This window comes from Onychostoma macrolepis, chromosome 09 (assembly GCF_012432095.1).
Source record: "Onychostoma macrolepis isolate SWU-2019 chromosome 09, ASM1243209v1, whole genome shotgun sequence".
NCBI classification, from domain to species: domain Eukaryota; kingdom Metazoa; phylum Chordata; class Actinopteri; order Cypriniformes; family Cyprinidae; genus Onychostoma; species Onychostoma macrolepis.
In genome coordinates this window covers 26,037,101-26,055,118 of record NC_081163.1, presented here as the reverse complement: position 1 = coordinate 26,055,118, position 18,018 = coordinate 26,037,101, and the positions used below count along the sequence as shown (strand labels likewise).

The following is an 18,018-nucleotide window of genomic DNA, read 5'->3' as shown; positions in this document are numbered from 1 at the left end:
ACATGAGTTTGATGTGAAGTTTATGTTGGTGTCTTACTGAATGGCTGACTCCGGCAGTATCTCATGATTCTGACTGTGTTTGCAATCATTCTCTGGAAAACACACAAGAAATATTAAACAAGTCCCATTTAAAACTGTCTCAGCGATGGTGAAACAGGTCCCTTGCAAACTCACCATTTTCTCAAAGTTCACCAATCTGTCAGTAAACGTCTTGTTACCCTCATGTGTGAAAGTCATGTCTGAAAGTGCAGAAATGGACGTTAGACATTTAAGCAATGCTAAAATCTGCATCTTTTTGTGTCATGAAACAGTTCTTCACAACATTTTGTGGTTTCCATTAAATGAGAATTTTGACTCTTGGCTTCATCAGATTATCGCAGTTACTGTAACTTGTTATTAGTTTCTCATTGCTTTGATTGTGCGCATACTGCATGAATTATGTGTGAATAAATATCCAAATGTACAGCATAGTAAAAGTATGAGTTGTATTTAATTTATTGTGGCTAATTTTTTTGTATACTTAATATAGCATTTTTAATAAAATAATTATTGTTATGTTGAGGACGAATCATTATAATTGTCTTAAATTAACATATACATTTAAATATATGCAATATTTATTATATATAATATTTTGTTATATATCAGAATATTATTTGAATAATTATTCAAATTAACCGTACAAAATAAGTTACATTTTAAATGTAATTTTTAACAATATTAAAAACATATATACAATCTTTATTGCATTACTTGAAAATAAATTTATATTTTGACCATGACTGAAATTGAACCATTAATTAACAAAACATGTTTTATTAATTAATTCATTTATGAATTAAAATGTGGAAAATGCTAATAATAAGACCATATAGATGTGTTACAATTAATGAATTTAACATTTTTAAATTTGTATTATTATTAATATATTATAAAAATATAAAAAATGTGGAGAATCCTTCTAATAAAGAACATTTAGGTATGTCACATGTTGTTTTAATTAATTACACATTTTGTAGACAAATGTATATATATGTATATAGATAGATAGATAGATAGATAGATAGATAGATAGATAGATAGATAGATAGATAGATAGATAGATAGATAGATAGATAGATAGATAGATCTGTGTGAATTTCTTCATGAAACTTATAATTTAAAATATACAGTACTGGAGCAGTTCCTATACTTTCATCTGTGATATTTTATAGTTTTTCTATAAATATTATTCATAAATATGGAAAATGCTATTAATAAAGCAGCATTTGGCCGGTGTGTGATTTCAGAGTAGCCCTCACCTTTAATTAATAAAGGCATGAAGGGAATGATAGGTGGTTCTAACTTGGCCACTGTAAGTCGATATGCTCTGTGATTTCTGGAGGGATCCTGCAGTGAGAAAGACAACAGATCTCTGAAATCCTCCTTAAGTAGCTTTAATATTAGGTGACACGTTTAGGTCACTAGCAGTTGAACTACCATGCTGAACTCACCATCAGGTTTTCAAACTCTCCATAAAACTTCTTGAACTTGCTGGGCAGTTTCTGTGAGAAAGCATATCAGAAAATCAGTGTTAAACATGGAACTAAGCAGTCATTCATGACAGTGTCCGTCTGTTATATATATATATATATATATATATATGTGTGTGTGTGTGTGTGTATGTGTGTACTGGTTTTTGTGGTTTACGGGGACATTACGCCTATGGAGAGTCCCAACAAGGATAGCAAACCAGACATGCGTGTGTGTGTGTGTGTGTGTGTGTGTGTGTGTGTGTATAAACCTGTGTGCATGTAAGTAATGAATACTCACCTCCCATGTCTGACTGAGTCGACAGACCGCAGGGTTTCCCAGGCCCATGATAATGGCAAAGAATGAGTTCAAATTCTTAAACTCTTTACAGCTTAAAAAGAGCAAACACACACACACACACACACACACATAATTTAGAGAAGAGCAGTCTAGACAGCATAGACTGTGACACAACAACTACACCATTAATGAAAGTGAGACACCTGAGTATGTTGCTTTATAACACACTTAAGTACACTTTAAAAAAAACACCCTTTGAAATAATGTTAAATTAAAAGATTTACTTTAAAGTCCATTTTAAATCTAGTGTGCTTATTTTGATGTGTTGACTAACATACTAAAGCACATGTGGCGTGCTTGATTATAATTTGTAGTTCATTATTCAGTATTAAATTTAAAGCTAATATATTTGAAATGTACTAAATTGCAACTTCATAATTACAAATGTGTAATTACAAATACATTTCAATATAGTTTACCATAAATGCTTGTTGTGTGTACACAAAGACAATAGAGCTAACTATAAAAAAAAAATTATAACAAATTCCTACTTAAGTGGGTCAAAAATCACTCTTACTGCATTTAATTTGAATTTAAACAAATAATACATTTTGGTAACACTTTATTTTAAGGTGTCCTTGTTACATGTTACATGTACTTACTATTATAATAACAATTAATTATGCATAATTACATGCAAGTAACCCTAAACCAAACCCTAATCCTAACCCTAAACACATAGTAAGTACATGTAGTTAATTAATATTACTTAGTACTTAAATGTATAATTACACTGCAACAAGAACACCTTAAAATAAAGTGTGACCTACATTTTCATTTAATTGTAATTAAATGCAATTAAGCATCCAAAAACATTACATTCAATTTGCACTCACAGTTAGATTATTATTTCTATAATAAGCACAAGTATGCTAAAGTGTAAATGTTTTCACTAGTGACAAGATGTGTACATATATCATTATCCTCTGAACAAAATAACTCATCACGCACATACACGTCATATGAGTGAAGACTCACTGCGCTGCAATCTTGATGAACTTCTTGAGCAGTTGGACGCGTTTGCTGAGCGTGGGACACAAACAAACCTCTGTGACCACCCACAGCTGAACCTCATTAAAGCGCCGCAGGAACAGATCCAGATTAGCTGTGGTCTTCTTGAAATGCTGACGGCCAAACGTGTGGTAGATCAGCTCATGCTAAAACACAAATACACAGACAATTACTAGAACTCTACTGGAAATGGTGATTCATGCAATGCAAATGCAATATAAATGTACACACATAATAATAAAGATTCTTTTAGAACTCTTGAGAAAAAGAAGACGACTTTAGCATACTTTTAAAAGAGCTCTTATTACAGAAATTATATGCTTTAAAAGAATATCAAGTGTGATCTGAATGTAATGTTTTTTGACAATTAAAATTGAGCGAAACTGGAATTAAATGAAAATGTAGCATATGTATAGATAATGTATTGTAATTTAACAAAAACATATTTTAATTTAATTTATGTTAAATGCAATTAGCTGAAATTTTGACTCACTTAAGTAGGACTTTTTAAATATGTAATTTCATAATTACTTCTAGTGTCTTTGAAATATGGTTAAATTACTGCTGAATGCACTGCCGAACATTTATGGTAAACTAAAATATATTACATTATCACTTCTATTGAAGCTTGTATGTAATGTATTTAACATTTACATTTGTAATTACACATTTGTAATGATGAAGTTGCAATTTAGTACATTAATTACTTTAAATGTAATATTGATAACACACTACAGTTAAAATTAAAAACATAATGATTAAAAATGTATTTAAAGGTCAAACTTTTAACAATGATTATTACAAAGTGCACTTTTCATATTTTATTACAAATTGTACTTACTGTACGTGTGTTAAGAAACAATATACTCACTTCAAAGTACACCTTTATTTTATTAATATTGTATGATCTGCAAGTACAGTTTTTAAAGATTTGATTTGGATATATTAGTGCACATGTAATAAAACTACCCGTAAGCACACTCATTTTTCATAAGGGCATGTGCATTGATCAATGTTTATATGTAAAAAAAAAAAGAAGAAAAGTTTAAATTAAAATTTTGTTCAGCATATAAAGAGATTATGTCTTTTCAGACTTGGACCAAACTGCTTTTTTCATTTGGATTACTTTTACATGTTTTCATGAACATTTTCATGAACATGCTTTCATGAATTTTGGTTGCATGAACGTTTAATAGAGGGACAGAATCTTCTCAGTTTTCATTCAAAATATCTTCATTTGTGTGTTGAAGATTAACTAAAGTGTGTTTGCAATGACATGAGGGTGCATAAACAATGACAGGATTTTCATTTTGGGGTGAACTATCCCTTTAAATGAGAGTAATTTTAAAACCGAAGCAGAACTGCGTGTTTGTACCTCGTGTACACAGTCGAAGAGCTCCCAGTCGTAGAGAGTCATATGATGAGCCAGATCTTTCGAGCTCATGAGCTCAAACGTGGACATGGAGCCTGCAGAAGGCCCTTCCTGCTCCGGCAGCGGAGTCTGCATGAACGAGTCGATCGATTGATCAGTTAATCAGCCAGTCAGTAAGCTAATGTACGTTTGATCCTGCGTGTTTACAGCCGATGTGTGTTATAAATGCAGTCTCCAGGGGCTCTTACACACCAAAGAGTCGATCTGGTCCCTCGGGCATACAAACAGACGGCCATTAATGCTCAGTGATGAGAAGATGGACACATCTGATGGCTTTAGAAGTTCTTTATCTGAGAAACACAAACACACAGTCATCAGTCATTAAAGATGTCAGTAATCAGCTGCTTCTCAAATGACTAAACCACGAAGTTACTTATTAAAAATAACTACACTAAGTATTTTTGCAATATTTACATGCCAAAAAGCAAACAACAAGTTAAAAGGAATAGTTCACCAAAAACGAAAATTTGCTGAAAATGTACTCACCCTCAGGCCATCTACGATGGAGATAAGTTAGCTTCTTCATCAGATTTGGAAAAATGTAGCATTACATCACTTGCTCACCAATGGATCCTCTTCAGTGAATGGGTGCCGTCAGAATGAAAGTCCAAACAGCTGATAAAAACATCGCAATAATCCACAAGTAATCCACATCACTCCAGTCCATCAATTAACATCTTGTAAAACGAAAAGCTGCTTGTTTGTAAGAAACAAATTTGTAATTCAAACTGATACTTTAAAATACGAATCCTGTATCTATAATATTGCTTTCTCCAGTGAAAAAGTTGTCTCATCTGAATCAGGAGAGAAATATGCACAGATCAAGCACATTTTACAAAGCAAACAGTCCAAAACAAATAAGTCTGTTGATTTTGATGGGAGGGGAAACAGGGGGTGGACATTTTCACTGGAGGAAGTGTTAATATAGATTATGGATGGGTATTTTGGACAGAAGCGACAGTTAATTGATGTACTGAAGTGGTGTGGATTACTTGTGGATTATTGTGATGTTTTTTATCAGCTGTTTGGACTCTCATTCTGACGGCACCCATTCACTGCAGAGGATCCATTGGTGAGAATGTGATGTGATTTTCCAATTTCTCTCCAGAGAATTTCTTCAAATCTAAGGAAACTAACTCATCTACATCTTGGATGCCGTAAGGATGAATACATTTTCAAAAAAAAAAAAAAGTCATATCTGGGTGAACTATTAATTTAGTAATGATATCTTGTTAGCGAGTTTTGCACAAGCACCACTTACATATTCTTCCGAAAATGCACAAATCTAGTATAATATGTACTATTGGTTCATGAGACCTAATGTGTGCAGTTTACGAAAGAACCAAAACTTAGATATCCAACCAACAGTCTCTTACATCACCTTTTATTGAATGTTGTTGCTGAAAATCACACAAAGTCTCACAGTTTAATCTTCTTTTTAAACAGCATACCCCTTTAAAAAAGGATTGCACTTAACTGTATTTAATGTGCACTTCAGATCTTAAGTATATTTTTAAAATCTGTTCTTGCAGATAATATAAACTTAATGAAATAAAATGACATTTATGTGCAGTTAAGCGTAGTTTAGTATTTATTTAAATTTTAATGTACCAAATCACAACTTCATCATTATAAATGTGTAATTACAAATATGTTTGAAAATCATGACATTTATGTTTCAGTAGAAATTACATTAAAGTACATTTTGTACTTTAAACCAGACAACAGAATTGCATATAAAAATGTAATAAAGTCCCACTTAAATGGGTAAAAAAAAAAGTTCAGCAAAATGCATTTAATATAATTTTAACCTACAATACATTTTCATTTAATTATAATTAGCATGCAATTAAGTGTCCCAAAACATAACATTCCCTTTGAACTTAAGTAATTTTTCATAATTAAGTAATTTTTGCTTAATAAGTAGTCCTACTCTTTTTAAAGGTATATGCTAAAGTGTTCTTCCTTTTCACAAGGGTATCTATTGATTTATCATTTCATAACTTAATAAACTTATTTTTGTCAAATGTTTTACTTGAAAATCTTGTGTGTGCTATTGTGAATGCTTCACTGTATAAAGCAGTGACACTCAGCACTGGGTCACAGTATAGCAGAGCAGGGTTTGACCCGCCAACTCACTAAATGCGAGTAAAAATCAGCTGTGGCGGGTAACGCTGTCAAATCACTAGCCAATTTGGCAGGTTACTTTTCGCAAGTTATGTTCACTCATTAAATTTTAGGGGAAGTTCATGCAAGCCAAATCTGCGCAGGTTTAGCGCAAAAACTGAACTTGTGAGACATCATGACATTATCGAGTTTATTGCAAAAACCAAACAAAACACTCCTACAGAAATGCACGCATACACAACTACGTGATGAAGTCTGGTTAGACTAACTTAGTGCGCGTGCACATTTAGAGTGAGTTCTTTCACTGCACGATTCAGTCTATTAATATATGCATTAAGAATGATCACATAATTCAAGATATGGGGCAGAAAATGTATATATTTATATTATTTCATATAGTTAATCAATATCACACGAAGAGTGACGTTTTTACTTCAAAAATCAGCACGATTACAAATGTGATTGATTTTATACAACAGTTCAATAAACAATACAAGACTTACATTTTAGACACCATATTGGCTGTTTTTGTTCTATTTCGACATCATAAATCATTCCAAACACAGCCACAGCATTGTTTTGCATCTGAGCAACATGACGGTGATTCGTTCCTGAATTAATCTCAATATGGCCTTAACTACTATGTACTTGCATTTAAATTAATCATTTGGTACAATGCACTTATTGTGTACATACATGTTTTTACATTTTACTTATATTTTTAAAAATACCTATGTGTAATTACATCTGTAATTAATTTCTGTAATTACATTTATAATTACACTGTTGAACCATCCCTTACACCTTAACCCACCCTTAAACCTACCCATACCACCAAACCTGTCCCTAACCTTACCTGTATCCCACCTCAATACCAGCAAAAGTGTTTTGCAATACAGTATGAACACAAAAAGTACATTGTACTTATTCTTTGGTGTAAGTACATAGTAGTTAAGGCCACCTAATATAAAGTGTGACCAAAATATCAAAACATTATTTATGCATTTGTAACTGCAGGTTAAAGCACTCCATGTCCCTCTGAGCTGCTTTAAACAGTGTGTAAATACATATAAAAATGCCACTTCAGATGCAACATCTGCAAAGATGAATTTTGTTGATACTGTTTTAATTTGTTTGGTAACAGCCTAAATGTATTATTATTATAATTGACTGATTAAATGTAAGAATTTGACTCAAAAGATGATGCACACTTTTTAGAAAAAAATGGCTTTATAAAGGTAAAAATCAATTTAAATTTATTGGAAAAGATTAATTTCTATCAGTGTGAACTGACCACCACAGAATATGAAGAATATCAAAGAATTCAGGAGTCAGATGTCCATGGTAGTCCTTAAGATACCAGCACAATAACACACTCAGCTAAATTTTGTCGTTATCCCAAAATGAATGAAATTAAATAAGTTAGTTTCACTCAAATAATAATGAAAGTTCATTGGACTTAAATTGAAATAAGTTCTGTAAACTCAAAATGTTGTTATAGTAAGCTAAACTTAAAATTTCTAGTTCCCAGCATGCTTTGCATCAGACAACAAGGAAAATAAATGTCGAAATTAAGTGTTATTTTGTGTGTTTTTGCACAAGATTAACATAGGGAGACAGAAGTTGGTACTTAAATGTTGTGTTATGTTAGGATTTACATAGGTTTCTGTTATGTTGGTTTTGTAATGTTACCATTGTGGTGAAAAGTAGAGCCTTTGGTTAGGTTCAGGATGGACGGCAAAATGTTAAGACTACATATACTGCATGTTGTTTGACTTTTTACATGCAAATGTGTCGTGAGAGTCTTTTTGTTAACTACATCAGTACGTGCTGGTGTGCACTTAGATATGAATGAAAAGAGAAAGATCTGGATGAATGCAATGTTTATGGAAGCAAGCTGTATATAATTGTCATTGTGATGAGTGGGGTGGGATCATGGAAGCAAGGCTTGGCTTGGCTCCCATGACTCTCAACCCCGCCCCACTTGTCATAAAAATGTTAAGCTCTAATAACTTAAAAAAAAGGAGTTTGATTACTCAAATGTTTACGCAAAAGCTTTCCTGTAGCTCAAATAGTAGAGCATGGCGCTAGCAACGCTAAGATCATGGGTTCGATTCCCAGGGAAAGCAAGAGCTGATAAAATGTAAAAACTGTAACTTGAATGCAATGTAAGTCGCTTTGGATAAAAGCGTCTGCTAAATGCATAAATGTAAATGTTTTGAGGCAATAAGTTTCCTCATATGTTTTGAGTATTCTTAACTTATCAGGTTTTACAGAGGAAAATATTGAGATATCATTTTTTGTCAGTATCGCACACCCCTAGTACTGACACCAAATTATTTGCAATGGTTGCTTTGTCACATCCAGTGTCGACAGCCTCAGGCTGTTGGTTTATTTATGTTTTTGTTTTTTTTGGCTAGTAGAAGTTATGAATGGCCGGTAACTTAAAAATTTAGTAACCAAATTGGCTGTTGAGTGAAAAAGTTAATTTCAATCCCTGTAGCAGACGTAACTGGCAGTGAGTATGGAGCGTCTGTCTCAGAGAGCAGCAGCACTGGGATGCAGAATGTGAAATGCTACAGCAAGACGGGTGCAGCAAAGAGCTCATATTGTCAGCCAGAGGTCAAAGAGATAAGAGTCAGTGCAACAGCACGTTCTGCAAAAATGGAATTACTCACCCTGCAATTAATCAATCACCAATGAAAAATGGCTGTCAATACGGTGATAAGAATGGAAAAATAGCTTGTGTGTGTGTGTGTTTTCACCTCCGGCTGAGTTGAGGTGGATGAGCAGAAGATCATCTCCTGACCCCAGCTTATCGGTAACAGCACCGATGACCTCTCTGACAGACGCAGCGACAGGCACTCGGATAGTGGAGTAGGTATGATCACTGCAGTACACCTTAAAGAGGACTTCAACACAATACACACACATTTAAAAAGTACTTTAAAATTAAACATTGATAAATAATCAGTTGTTTTTAATAACAAAACAATATTAACTTCAATTAAAGATACACGTTATCCCCTTTGAATTCAAGTAATGTTCCATAATCACTCATTAAATATAATAATATAATGATTATAATATATAATGATAAACTGTAAGGAATAATGTACAGAAAGACACTTTGTCCTGTTGCCATTCATTTTACATTAACATTTACGCATTTGGCAGATGCTTTTAACCAAAGTGACCAATACTGGCACATATTTATATATCAGTTCATCTGAAAATAATGACCAGCTGACTGTACAATATTTCATTACATGGTTATCTATCTATCTAACGCATCTGTGAAATTAGCCAAAGGAGAGTTCTGTCAGTCCCAATAGAGCAGATGCAGACTCACTCTCGTCTGTGCTTTTGATTGGCTGTTTGTTCTGCAGTCTGTCGTTCCCTGTACTGAACTGACGCAGCAGGACTTTGTGCTGAAATGAGAGAGAAGCACTATCACATGACACTTATTCAGCACTGAAGAGAATACTACAGAAATTCTGCTTGTTTTTATTTTCCCCTCACCTTTTTCTGAGAGGGCCGGCCATCATCACAGCTGTGAATAAATGTTATGAGTGATATGATTATGAGCAAGTAAAAGGTTTCTCTGAACATTATCAGTCTGATAAAAAAAAACCCACTGTATTAATGTATATGCACATTTCTGAGACCTCTACATTATCAACATGATCACAATTTTTATGAAAAACCTGTTGTACATAATCTGCTACATGTCTTTCTTCATCTGACTTTAGAATGTAAAGGACGAAAGATGAAAACTTACTGGACTGAAGCAACTTATGTTTACTTGATTATCCATACATGATTATTTATAAAAATCAAGTTAAAATGTGATTATCAAATAAGATACACCAGACTTCTGAGGATCATTTAATTATTCATCCCTCAATAATCATTGTACTGCTTTACATGGTATGTTTTGCACACACAATAAAAACTACAGAGCTTTGATGATAAAACTAACCATTACTAAAACATATTATTGGGAGATATTGAGTGACAACTGATATTTATATTAGTGCTGCCAAATGATTAATACAAAATAAAAGTTTTTCATTGCAATGTATGTCTATGTACTGTGTATATTATGTATATATAAATATAATTTATAATATATACAGTTAGGTCCATATATATTTGGACAAAGACAGTTTTTATTGTTTTAGCTGCTGACCTAAGTGCACACTATGAGCTTTAATTTGAGGGTACTCATCAAAATTAGAGGAAAGGTTAAGGAATTACAGCTCTTTAATATGTACACCCCCCTTTTTCAAGGGACCATAATTGGACAGTTGACTCAAAAGCTGTTTCATGGACAGATGTGGGCTATTCCTTCATTATTATAAAAAAAAAAAAAAAAAGAATGCACTGGACATCCACGGAGGACAACAATCCTCTCCATGGTAAAGAAAAACCTTTTCACAACATCCAGCCAAGAGAAGAACACTCTCCAGGAGGCAGACGTGTTACTGTCAAAGTCTACAATCAAGAGAAGACTTCACCAGAGCAAATACAGAGGCTTCACCACAAGCTGCAAACAAAGCCAGACCACTTCTGGAAAAGGATTCTTTGAATGGCTGAAATTAAGATCAACCTGTACCAGAATGACGGGAAGAAAAAAGTATGGAGAAGGCTTGGAAGAGCTCATGATCCAAAGCATACAACATCATCTGTGAAACATGGTGGAGCAGTGTGATGGCGTGAGCATGTATGGCTTCCAGTGGCACTGGGTTACTGGTGTTTATTGATGACTTGACAGAGGACTGATGCAGCCGGATGAATTCTGAAGTGTACAGGGATATACTCTCTGCCCAGATTCAGTCCAGTGGAGCAAAGTTGATTGGGCGGCGCTTCATAGACCACATGGACGATGACCCAAAACATACAGCAAAAGCAACCCAGGAGTTTTCGAAGGTAAAAAAGTGGAATATTCTGCAATTGCCAAGTCAATCTCCTGATCTCAACCCGACTGAGCATACATTTCACTCGCTGAAGACAAAACTAAAGGCAGAAAGACCCGCAAACAAACAACAGCTGAAGTCAGCTGCAGTAAAGGCCTGGCAAAGCATCACAAACGAGGAAACCCATGCAGTCTCTGGTGATATTCATGAGTTCCAGACTCAAGGCAGTCATTGCCTGCAAAGGATTCTCAACAAAATATTAAAAATGAACATTTTATGATTATATTCATTTGTCCAATTACATTTGAGCCCCTGAACATGGGGAGACCGTGTATAAAAATGGTTGTAATTTCTAAGCATTTTATATTATATTTTTGTTCAACCCCTTGAATTAAAGCTTAAAGTCTGCACTTTAATTTAATCTTGATTGTTTTATTTTCATGCCATTCTGGTGGCATACAGAGCCGAAATTATGAAAATTGTGTCAGTGTCCAAATATATATGGACCTAACTGTATAAATATATTTAATATATAAACATAACATATTTTTCTTAAATACATAACATACATAACATATTTTCCTAAAAAAAGAAAAAAGCAAAACCTTTACTTCTCTTAACTTGATCCCCAGTCTAGCTTGTACTTATTTGAACAATGCCTGAAACTTGGTATTACGAGCACTTCCTGTGTCTATTTGCCTCTTTAAGATGAATCGCTTGATGTATTCCCCATATTATAAGTCGCTTTGAATAAAAGCATCTGCTAAATTAATAAATCTAAATGTAAATATATACATGCATGTGTGTGTATCTATATACATACATAATAAATATACACAGTACACACACATATATTATGTAAACAAAAACTTTTATTTGGGATGTAATTAATTGCGATGAATCATTTGACAGCACTAATTTATATACATTTTATGTAAGTAGTCTAACAAACAATCGGAATTTCATCTTTCTTTTTGGCCATATGAATATCAGCATCTGCACCAAATATATTTTGCTCTTAGGGCCTCTGAATAAAACGTAGGTGTTTTCACCTCTAGTATGAGCTTCATATTATTACTATACCATACTATATGAGCAACAAAAGCCTGATTTATCAGATATGATACCCAGAAGGTTCAATAAATTGTTCTATTTTTTTTTTTTTTTTTTAAGAGATGTTTCTGACTATTAATTCATATGTCAGGCTAAACAGGGTTGTAAGACTGTGCTCTTACTTTTGCTTGATGATCTTCTCTAGTTCGGCAAGCTGGTCTTTCAGAGCTGGAATGAGTCTGGAATCTTCACACACTGTCTCATAAAACTCCTGCAACAAACAACACGCTCAGACTGACAATAACACACACATTAAATCACAGCAGCACCAGAAAGTCTCTACAAAACGAACGGAGAGCTTTGTGAACTGGTTAACTTTAATTCACTTTAATTAACGGATCAGAGCTGCTGACCTGGAGGAAGTTGAAAGAGCTGTCCTCCTCCTGCAGGTGGTCTGTGTTGATGGCGGCCCACTGTAAGACCAGACGAATCACCCTGCGCTTGTTATTGAGAGAGTAATCCATCTGCTCCTGTTCACTGCCCTGAGACGGCTGAGCATGATAGGTGAACGAACGCTAAGGACCTCAGAGCCACACACAATCTGAGAGTTTAGTGACCTTCTCATTTGTTAAATAAAACAATATTCATAAAGGACACAGCTATGGCACATTGATCATTTTTACAGAGCTGATGAACTACAGAGACTTCAGTTATATCAGTTGATTCAGTTATATTCAGTTTCACCAATCAGTCAGCACAGCTGTAAAGGATATTGGGACATAAGCAGAGGACACAGCTGAGTGTTTGGGACAAAAACACAGTGCATAAGCAAAAAGTCATCCAGAGCAGGATCTACAGAGACAGAGAAAAAGAAAAGTTAGTTAAAGGTGGTTACAATTTGCAACATAAATCACAATAAAGTGATTTTAAGCTAATTCTGGTTACTGTGATCGACTTCTTCTGTAAATGCATGTAATGTATGTTTAATGTATGCACTGTGTAATGTATAACATTAAATACATGCACAAGGGCAATATCTATACTATACCGTTCACTGTAAAAAAAAAAAAAGTTGGCCTAACAAAAAAATAAGGCAACCTATCACAGTCAACTTGTTAAGGTGAGGATCAACAAATTTTAAATCAGTAAAACTATTAACTCTGATCCACATGAGAGCTAACTGACAGTGACAACAGCAGCAGCAGCAGCATAAATTAAGCCAGTGAAATTTAAAACAATGATAATATTTTAATAATAATTAACATAAAATGTTTTCAAGCTACAATGCATGCTGGGAACTTGTGCAATTTTGTTCAATGTAAAATTGTTTGTTCAGATGACTCAATTTGAAAAGTTGGGAGAACATTTGCATATAATATAATTCTGAAATATTAGTACAATTCAAAATTATGATTTTATATTGTAATATATGTTCAAATGTATTTTATTCCTTTGATGCCATGCTGAATTTTCAGCATCATTACTCCAGTCTTCAGTGTCACATGATCCTTCAGAAATCATTCTATTATTCTAATTTGCTGCTCAAGAAACTTTTCTGAATATGATTTGTTTTTTTTATTAATACAGAGTTCAAAAGAATAGCATTTATTAGTTAATGCATCCTTGCTGACTAAAGTTAATTTCTTTCAAGAAAGAAAGAAAGAAAGAACATTTTAAACAGAATGATAACATTTTAGGGATCAGCATAATGCGATAAATGTTCATTATATGAATCCTGGAAAATTCTAAAAATCCCTAATATTTCCAGTATTTCCAGGTTTTCCATTAGCGTGGGAAATACTGCATTGTTTATTTATTGAAACCTTGTGTTAATGACTGTGATGGTCAGCTCTGCTCATATTTCAGGCCAAACAGGACTCCAGATAATTCTGTATGAACTCCATCTTAAAAATGTACATAACGTGAAATAGAAAATAAAGTTGATTTGGATGTAGATTTCTCTTACTGAATGCACTGCAAAGTACCTGACTCTGTGAATTGGGAGTCGAGTTTCATTGTCTCCAGAAGATGTTCCAGAATCTTCTCCGGAGTTCCGGACATCACAGTATACCTGAAGAACAGGTGTAGTTTGAGGTTGTTGAAATATACAGCAGCTTACAGTTACTCCATAGTATTCCTAAATTCCTAATGTTAAAAAATGACAGAAAAACAGAAATGTACTTGAGAGGAGAGGAACTGGAGCCCCTGTTGTTAGTTTTCTCCAAAACTAACACATCCTCCTCATGTTCCTTCAGACGGACAGTGTTTGCTTCCACATCCTGAAAGAGAATGAACAGATTTAGAAAAACAAATATGACTGGTTAGCTTCACACAGGAAACAAATCAAAACAGATGATATGTGTTAGTGTTCAGGACACAGGGTTTCTGACGTCAGCAGTTTAGCAGCAATAAGCAATAAACTCACTATTACAGCACTAATGAGCTCAGATCATATGGCTGATTTATGAATGATCAAATGGAGGTGTTTGTCACTTAAAGTTTTCCACAATGTCACTTCTGTAATGTTTGTTGTAATTCAGCATCATTACCAGTAGAGGGAGACAGGTTCCCAACCTATTTTGTCTGAACGCCTAAATTACTAATATTAATGTTAAATTTTGCTTTTAAAAAGTACACTTGAGATTTGTTCAAACCTTTCGATTAATATAAGATATAATACATTTAATGACAAATTTTTGCATAAAAAGTACACTTGAGATTTGTTCAAACCTTTCGATTAATATAAGATATAATACATTTAATGACAAATTTTTGCATAAAAAGTACACTTGAGATTTGTTCAAACCTTTCGATTAATATAAGATATAATACATTTAATGACAAATTTTTGCATAAAAAGTACACTTGAGATTTGTTCAAACCTTTCGATTAATATAAGATATAATACATTTAATGACAAATTTTTGCATAAAAAGTACACTTGAGATTTGTTCAAACCTTTCGATTAATATAAGATATAATACATTTAATGACAAATTTTTGCATAAAAAGTACACTTGAGATTTGTTCAAACCTTTCGATTAATATAAGATATAATACATTTAATGACAAATTTTTGCATAAAAAGTACACTTGAGATTTGTTCAAACCTTTCGATTAATATAAGATATAATACATTTAATGACAAATTTTTGCATAGAGAAGACAGAGGCAAGTTTCATCGCAACAACAGTATGCAGCTGTATTTTATCAACTGTATCTTTTTTCTTGAATAATGTTCAGTAGTTTGTGTTCAAGACTTTAAGGTTTATACAGAAACTGACTGTAAAGAAAATAAAAAAATAAAATCTACTCTGACAAACTAGCCTGACAACTAGTCTCCCCAGAAACTATGCCATATTAAAGACTGTGTCCTTCGTCATTTCTATCAGTTGCAGTCTTCATACATAGTAACTGATATAGTGAATACAGATTGCTTCGTGCAGTTGCATCATGCTGTAACTATGCAACAAATGAGCCTAGAATGTGAAATCTCACTAAATCTGCCTATATTTGTTTAGATAGTAGGCATTCTGTTTGAAAACACAAAAACACACTAAGCGCCACACACACCCTCAATATCAGACTGAGCTTCCGCTTGCACAGCTTTCCTGAGCTCAGCTCTCTATTGTCAGAGCGCTGGGAAAGAGATTTTCCTGTGCTGCTGATGGACGGACCACTATACAATACAAACACAACACCAATGCAGCTAGAAAAAACTATTAGACGATGAGTAAATAGTCATTGCGCTAACAGCACATTAGTACAAATAGTACACTAGCAACAGTACACCATTTTTTTGAGCTTCTTCTTTGTCTAGATTCTGTGGACATTCACTTCTGGGACACTTTTAAACAGTATTGGAGGAGTTCACATGTCTGCTGCACACTTGTTTTCTGCTTTTCCTTGACTATCAACTCACCCATTTCAATTTCTATCATTTTTTATTTATTTATTTTATTTTTTATTTAAAAGTTTAGGTTTGTAAAGAAATTCAAATGTAGGTATCAGGGTTAATATGGTTTAGATTTACGGTTCTACATGTACTGTACACACTATGATAAATCCCCTGTGATGTTTGTACTGGCTACTGTATACAGGCCACCAGGGCACCATACAGACTTTATTAAAGAATTTTCTGATCTTCTATCGGAGTTAGTGCTGACTGCAGATAAAGCCCTAATCGTTGGTGATTTTAATATCCATGTTGATAATGAAAGAGATTTGTTGGGATCAGCATTTATAGACATTCTAAACTCTATTGGTGTTAAACAACACGTGTCAGGACCTACTCATTGTCGAAATCATACTCTAGATTTAATACTGTCACATGGAATTGATGTCAGTGGCATTGAAATTTGGCAGCAGAGCGATGATATCTCAGATCATTATCTAGTCTCCTGTATATTCCATATAGCTAAAGCTGTAAAGCCAACTCCTTGTTACAAATATGGTAGAACCATTACCTCTAGCACAAAAGACTGCTTTATAAATAATCTTCCTGATTTATCTCAGTTCCTCAGCATATCCAATAGCTCAGAACAACTTGATGATGTAACTGAAACTATGGACTCTCTCTTTTCTAGCACTTTAGATGCAGTTGCTCCTTTACGCTTAAGGAAGATTAAGGATAAGAGTCCAACACCGTGGTATAATGAGCACACTCGCGCCCTAAAGCGAGCAGCCCGGAAAATGGAGCGCAGCTGGAGGAAAACTAAATTAGAGGTATTTCGTTTAGCTTGGCGGGAAAGTACCCTATCCTACAGAAAAGCATTAAAAACTGCTAGATCTGATTACTTTTCGTCTCTTCTAGAAGAAAACAAACATAACCCTCGGTATTTATTCAATACAGTAACTAAATTAACGAAAAATCAAGCATCAACAGGTGTTGGCATTTCCCAAGAGCATAGCAGTGCATAGCAATGACTTTATGAACTACTTCACTTCCAAGATCGATACTATCAGAGATAAAATTGTATCCTTGCAGCCGTCAGCTACAGTATCGCATCAGATAGTGCACTATAGATCCCCTGAGGAACAATTCCATTCATTCTCTACTGTGGGAGAGGAAGAATTGTATAAACTTGTTAAATCATTTAAACCAACAACATGTATGTTAGACCCGATTCCATCTAAACTACTAAAAGAGCTGCTTCCATAAGTCATAGATCCTCTTTTGGCTATTATTAATTCATCATTGTCATTAGGATATGTCCCCAAAACCTTCAAATTGGCTGTTATTAAGCCTCTCATTTAAAAAAACACAACTTGACCCCAAAGATCTAATTAATTACAGACCAATCTCAAATCTCCCTTTTCTGTCAAAGATACTAGAAAAGGTAGTATCCTCACAATTATATTCCTTCCTAGAGAAAAATGATATCTCTGAGGAATTCCAGTCAGGATTTAGATTGTATCATAGTACTGAGACTGCTCTCATTACAGTTACAAATGACCTGCTTCTATCATCTGATCGTGGTTGTATCTCTTTATTAGTTCTACTGGATCTTAGCGCTGCGTTCGACACTATCGACCACAACATTCTTTTGAATAGACTACAAAACTTTGTTGGCATTAGGGGAAGCGCCTTAGCATGGTTCAAAT

The 18,018-nt window shown here is 33.9% G+C and overlaps 1 protein-coding gene across 9 annotated transcripts in view; it reads right to left on the bottom strand.

Moving 5' to 3' along the window:
- rapgef4a (Rap guanine nucleotide exchange factor 4a) overlaps nucleotides 1-18,018 on the bottom strand; it is a 77,629-nt gene that overhangs the window by 1,169 nt on the left and 58,442 nt on the right. For all 9 annotated transcript variants that reach the window (XM_058787562.1, XM_058787563.1, XM_058787561.1 and 6 more), the window contains 16 exons: nucleotides 14,596-14,693; nucleotides 14,400-14,485; nucleotides 13,188-13,266; nucleotides 12,828-12,978; nucleotides 12,597-12,685; nucleotides 9,965-9,995; nucleotides 9,795-9,873; nucleotides 9,208-9,354; nucleotides 4,508-4,605; nucleotides 4,259-4,384; nucleotides 2,851-3,029; nucleotides 1,813-1,903; nucleotides 1,494-1,544; nucleotides 1,302-1,389; nucleotides 175-239; nucleotides 38-92 (listed from right to left, as the gene is read on the bottom strand). In XM_058787562.1, coding sequence (XP_058643545.1) covers nucleotides 38-92; nucleotides 175-239; nucleotides 1,302-1,389; nucleotides 1,494-1,544; nucleotides 1,813-1,903; nucleotides 2,851-3,029; nucleotides 4,259-4,384; nucleotides 4,508-4,605; nucleotides 9,208-9,354; nucleotides 9,795-9,873; nucleotides 9,965-9,995; nucleotides 12,597-12,685; nucleotides 12,828-12,978; nucleotides 13,188-13,266; nucleotides 14,400-14,485; nucleotides 14,596-14,693 — 1,513 coding nt within the window. The remainder of the gene's footprint in view (nucleotides 1-37; nucleotides 93-174; nucleotides 240-1,301; nucleotides 1,390-1,493; nucleotides 1,545-1,812; nucleotides 1,904-2,850; nucleotides 3,030-4,258; nucleotides 4,385-4,507; nucleotides 4,606-9,207; nucleotides 9,355-9,794; nucleotides 9,874-9,964; nucleotides 9,996-12,596; nucleotides 12,686-12,827; nucleotides 12,979-13,187; nucleotides 13,267-14,399; nucleotides 14,486-14,595; nucleotides 14,694-18,018) is intronic.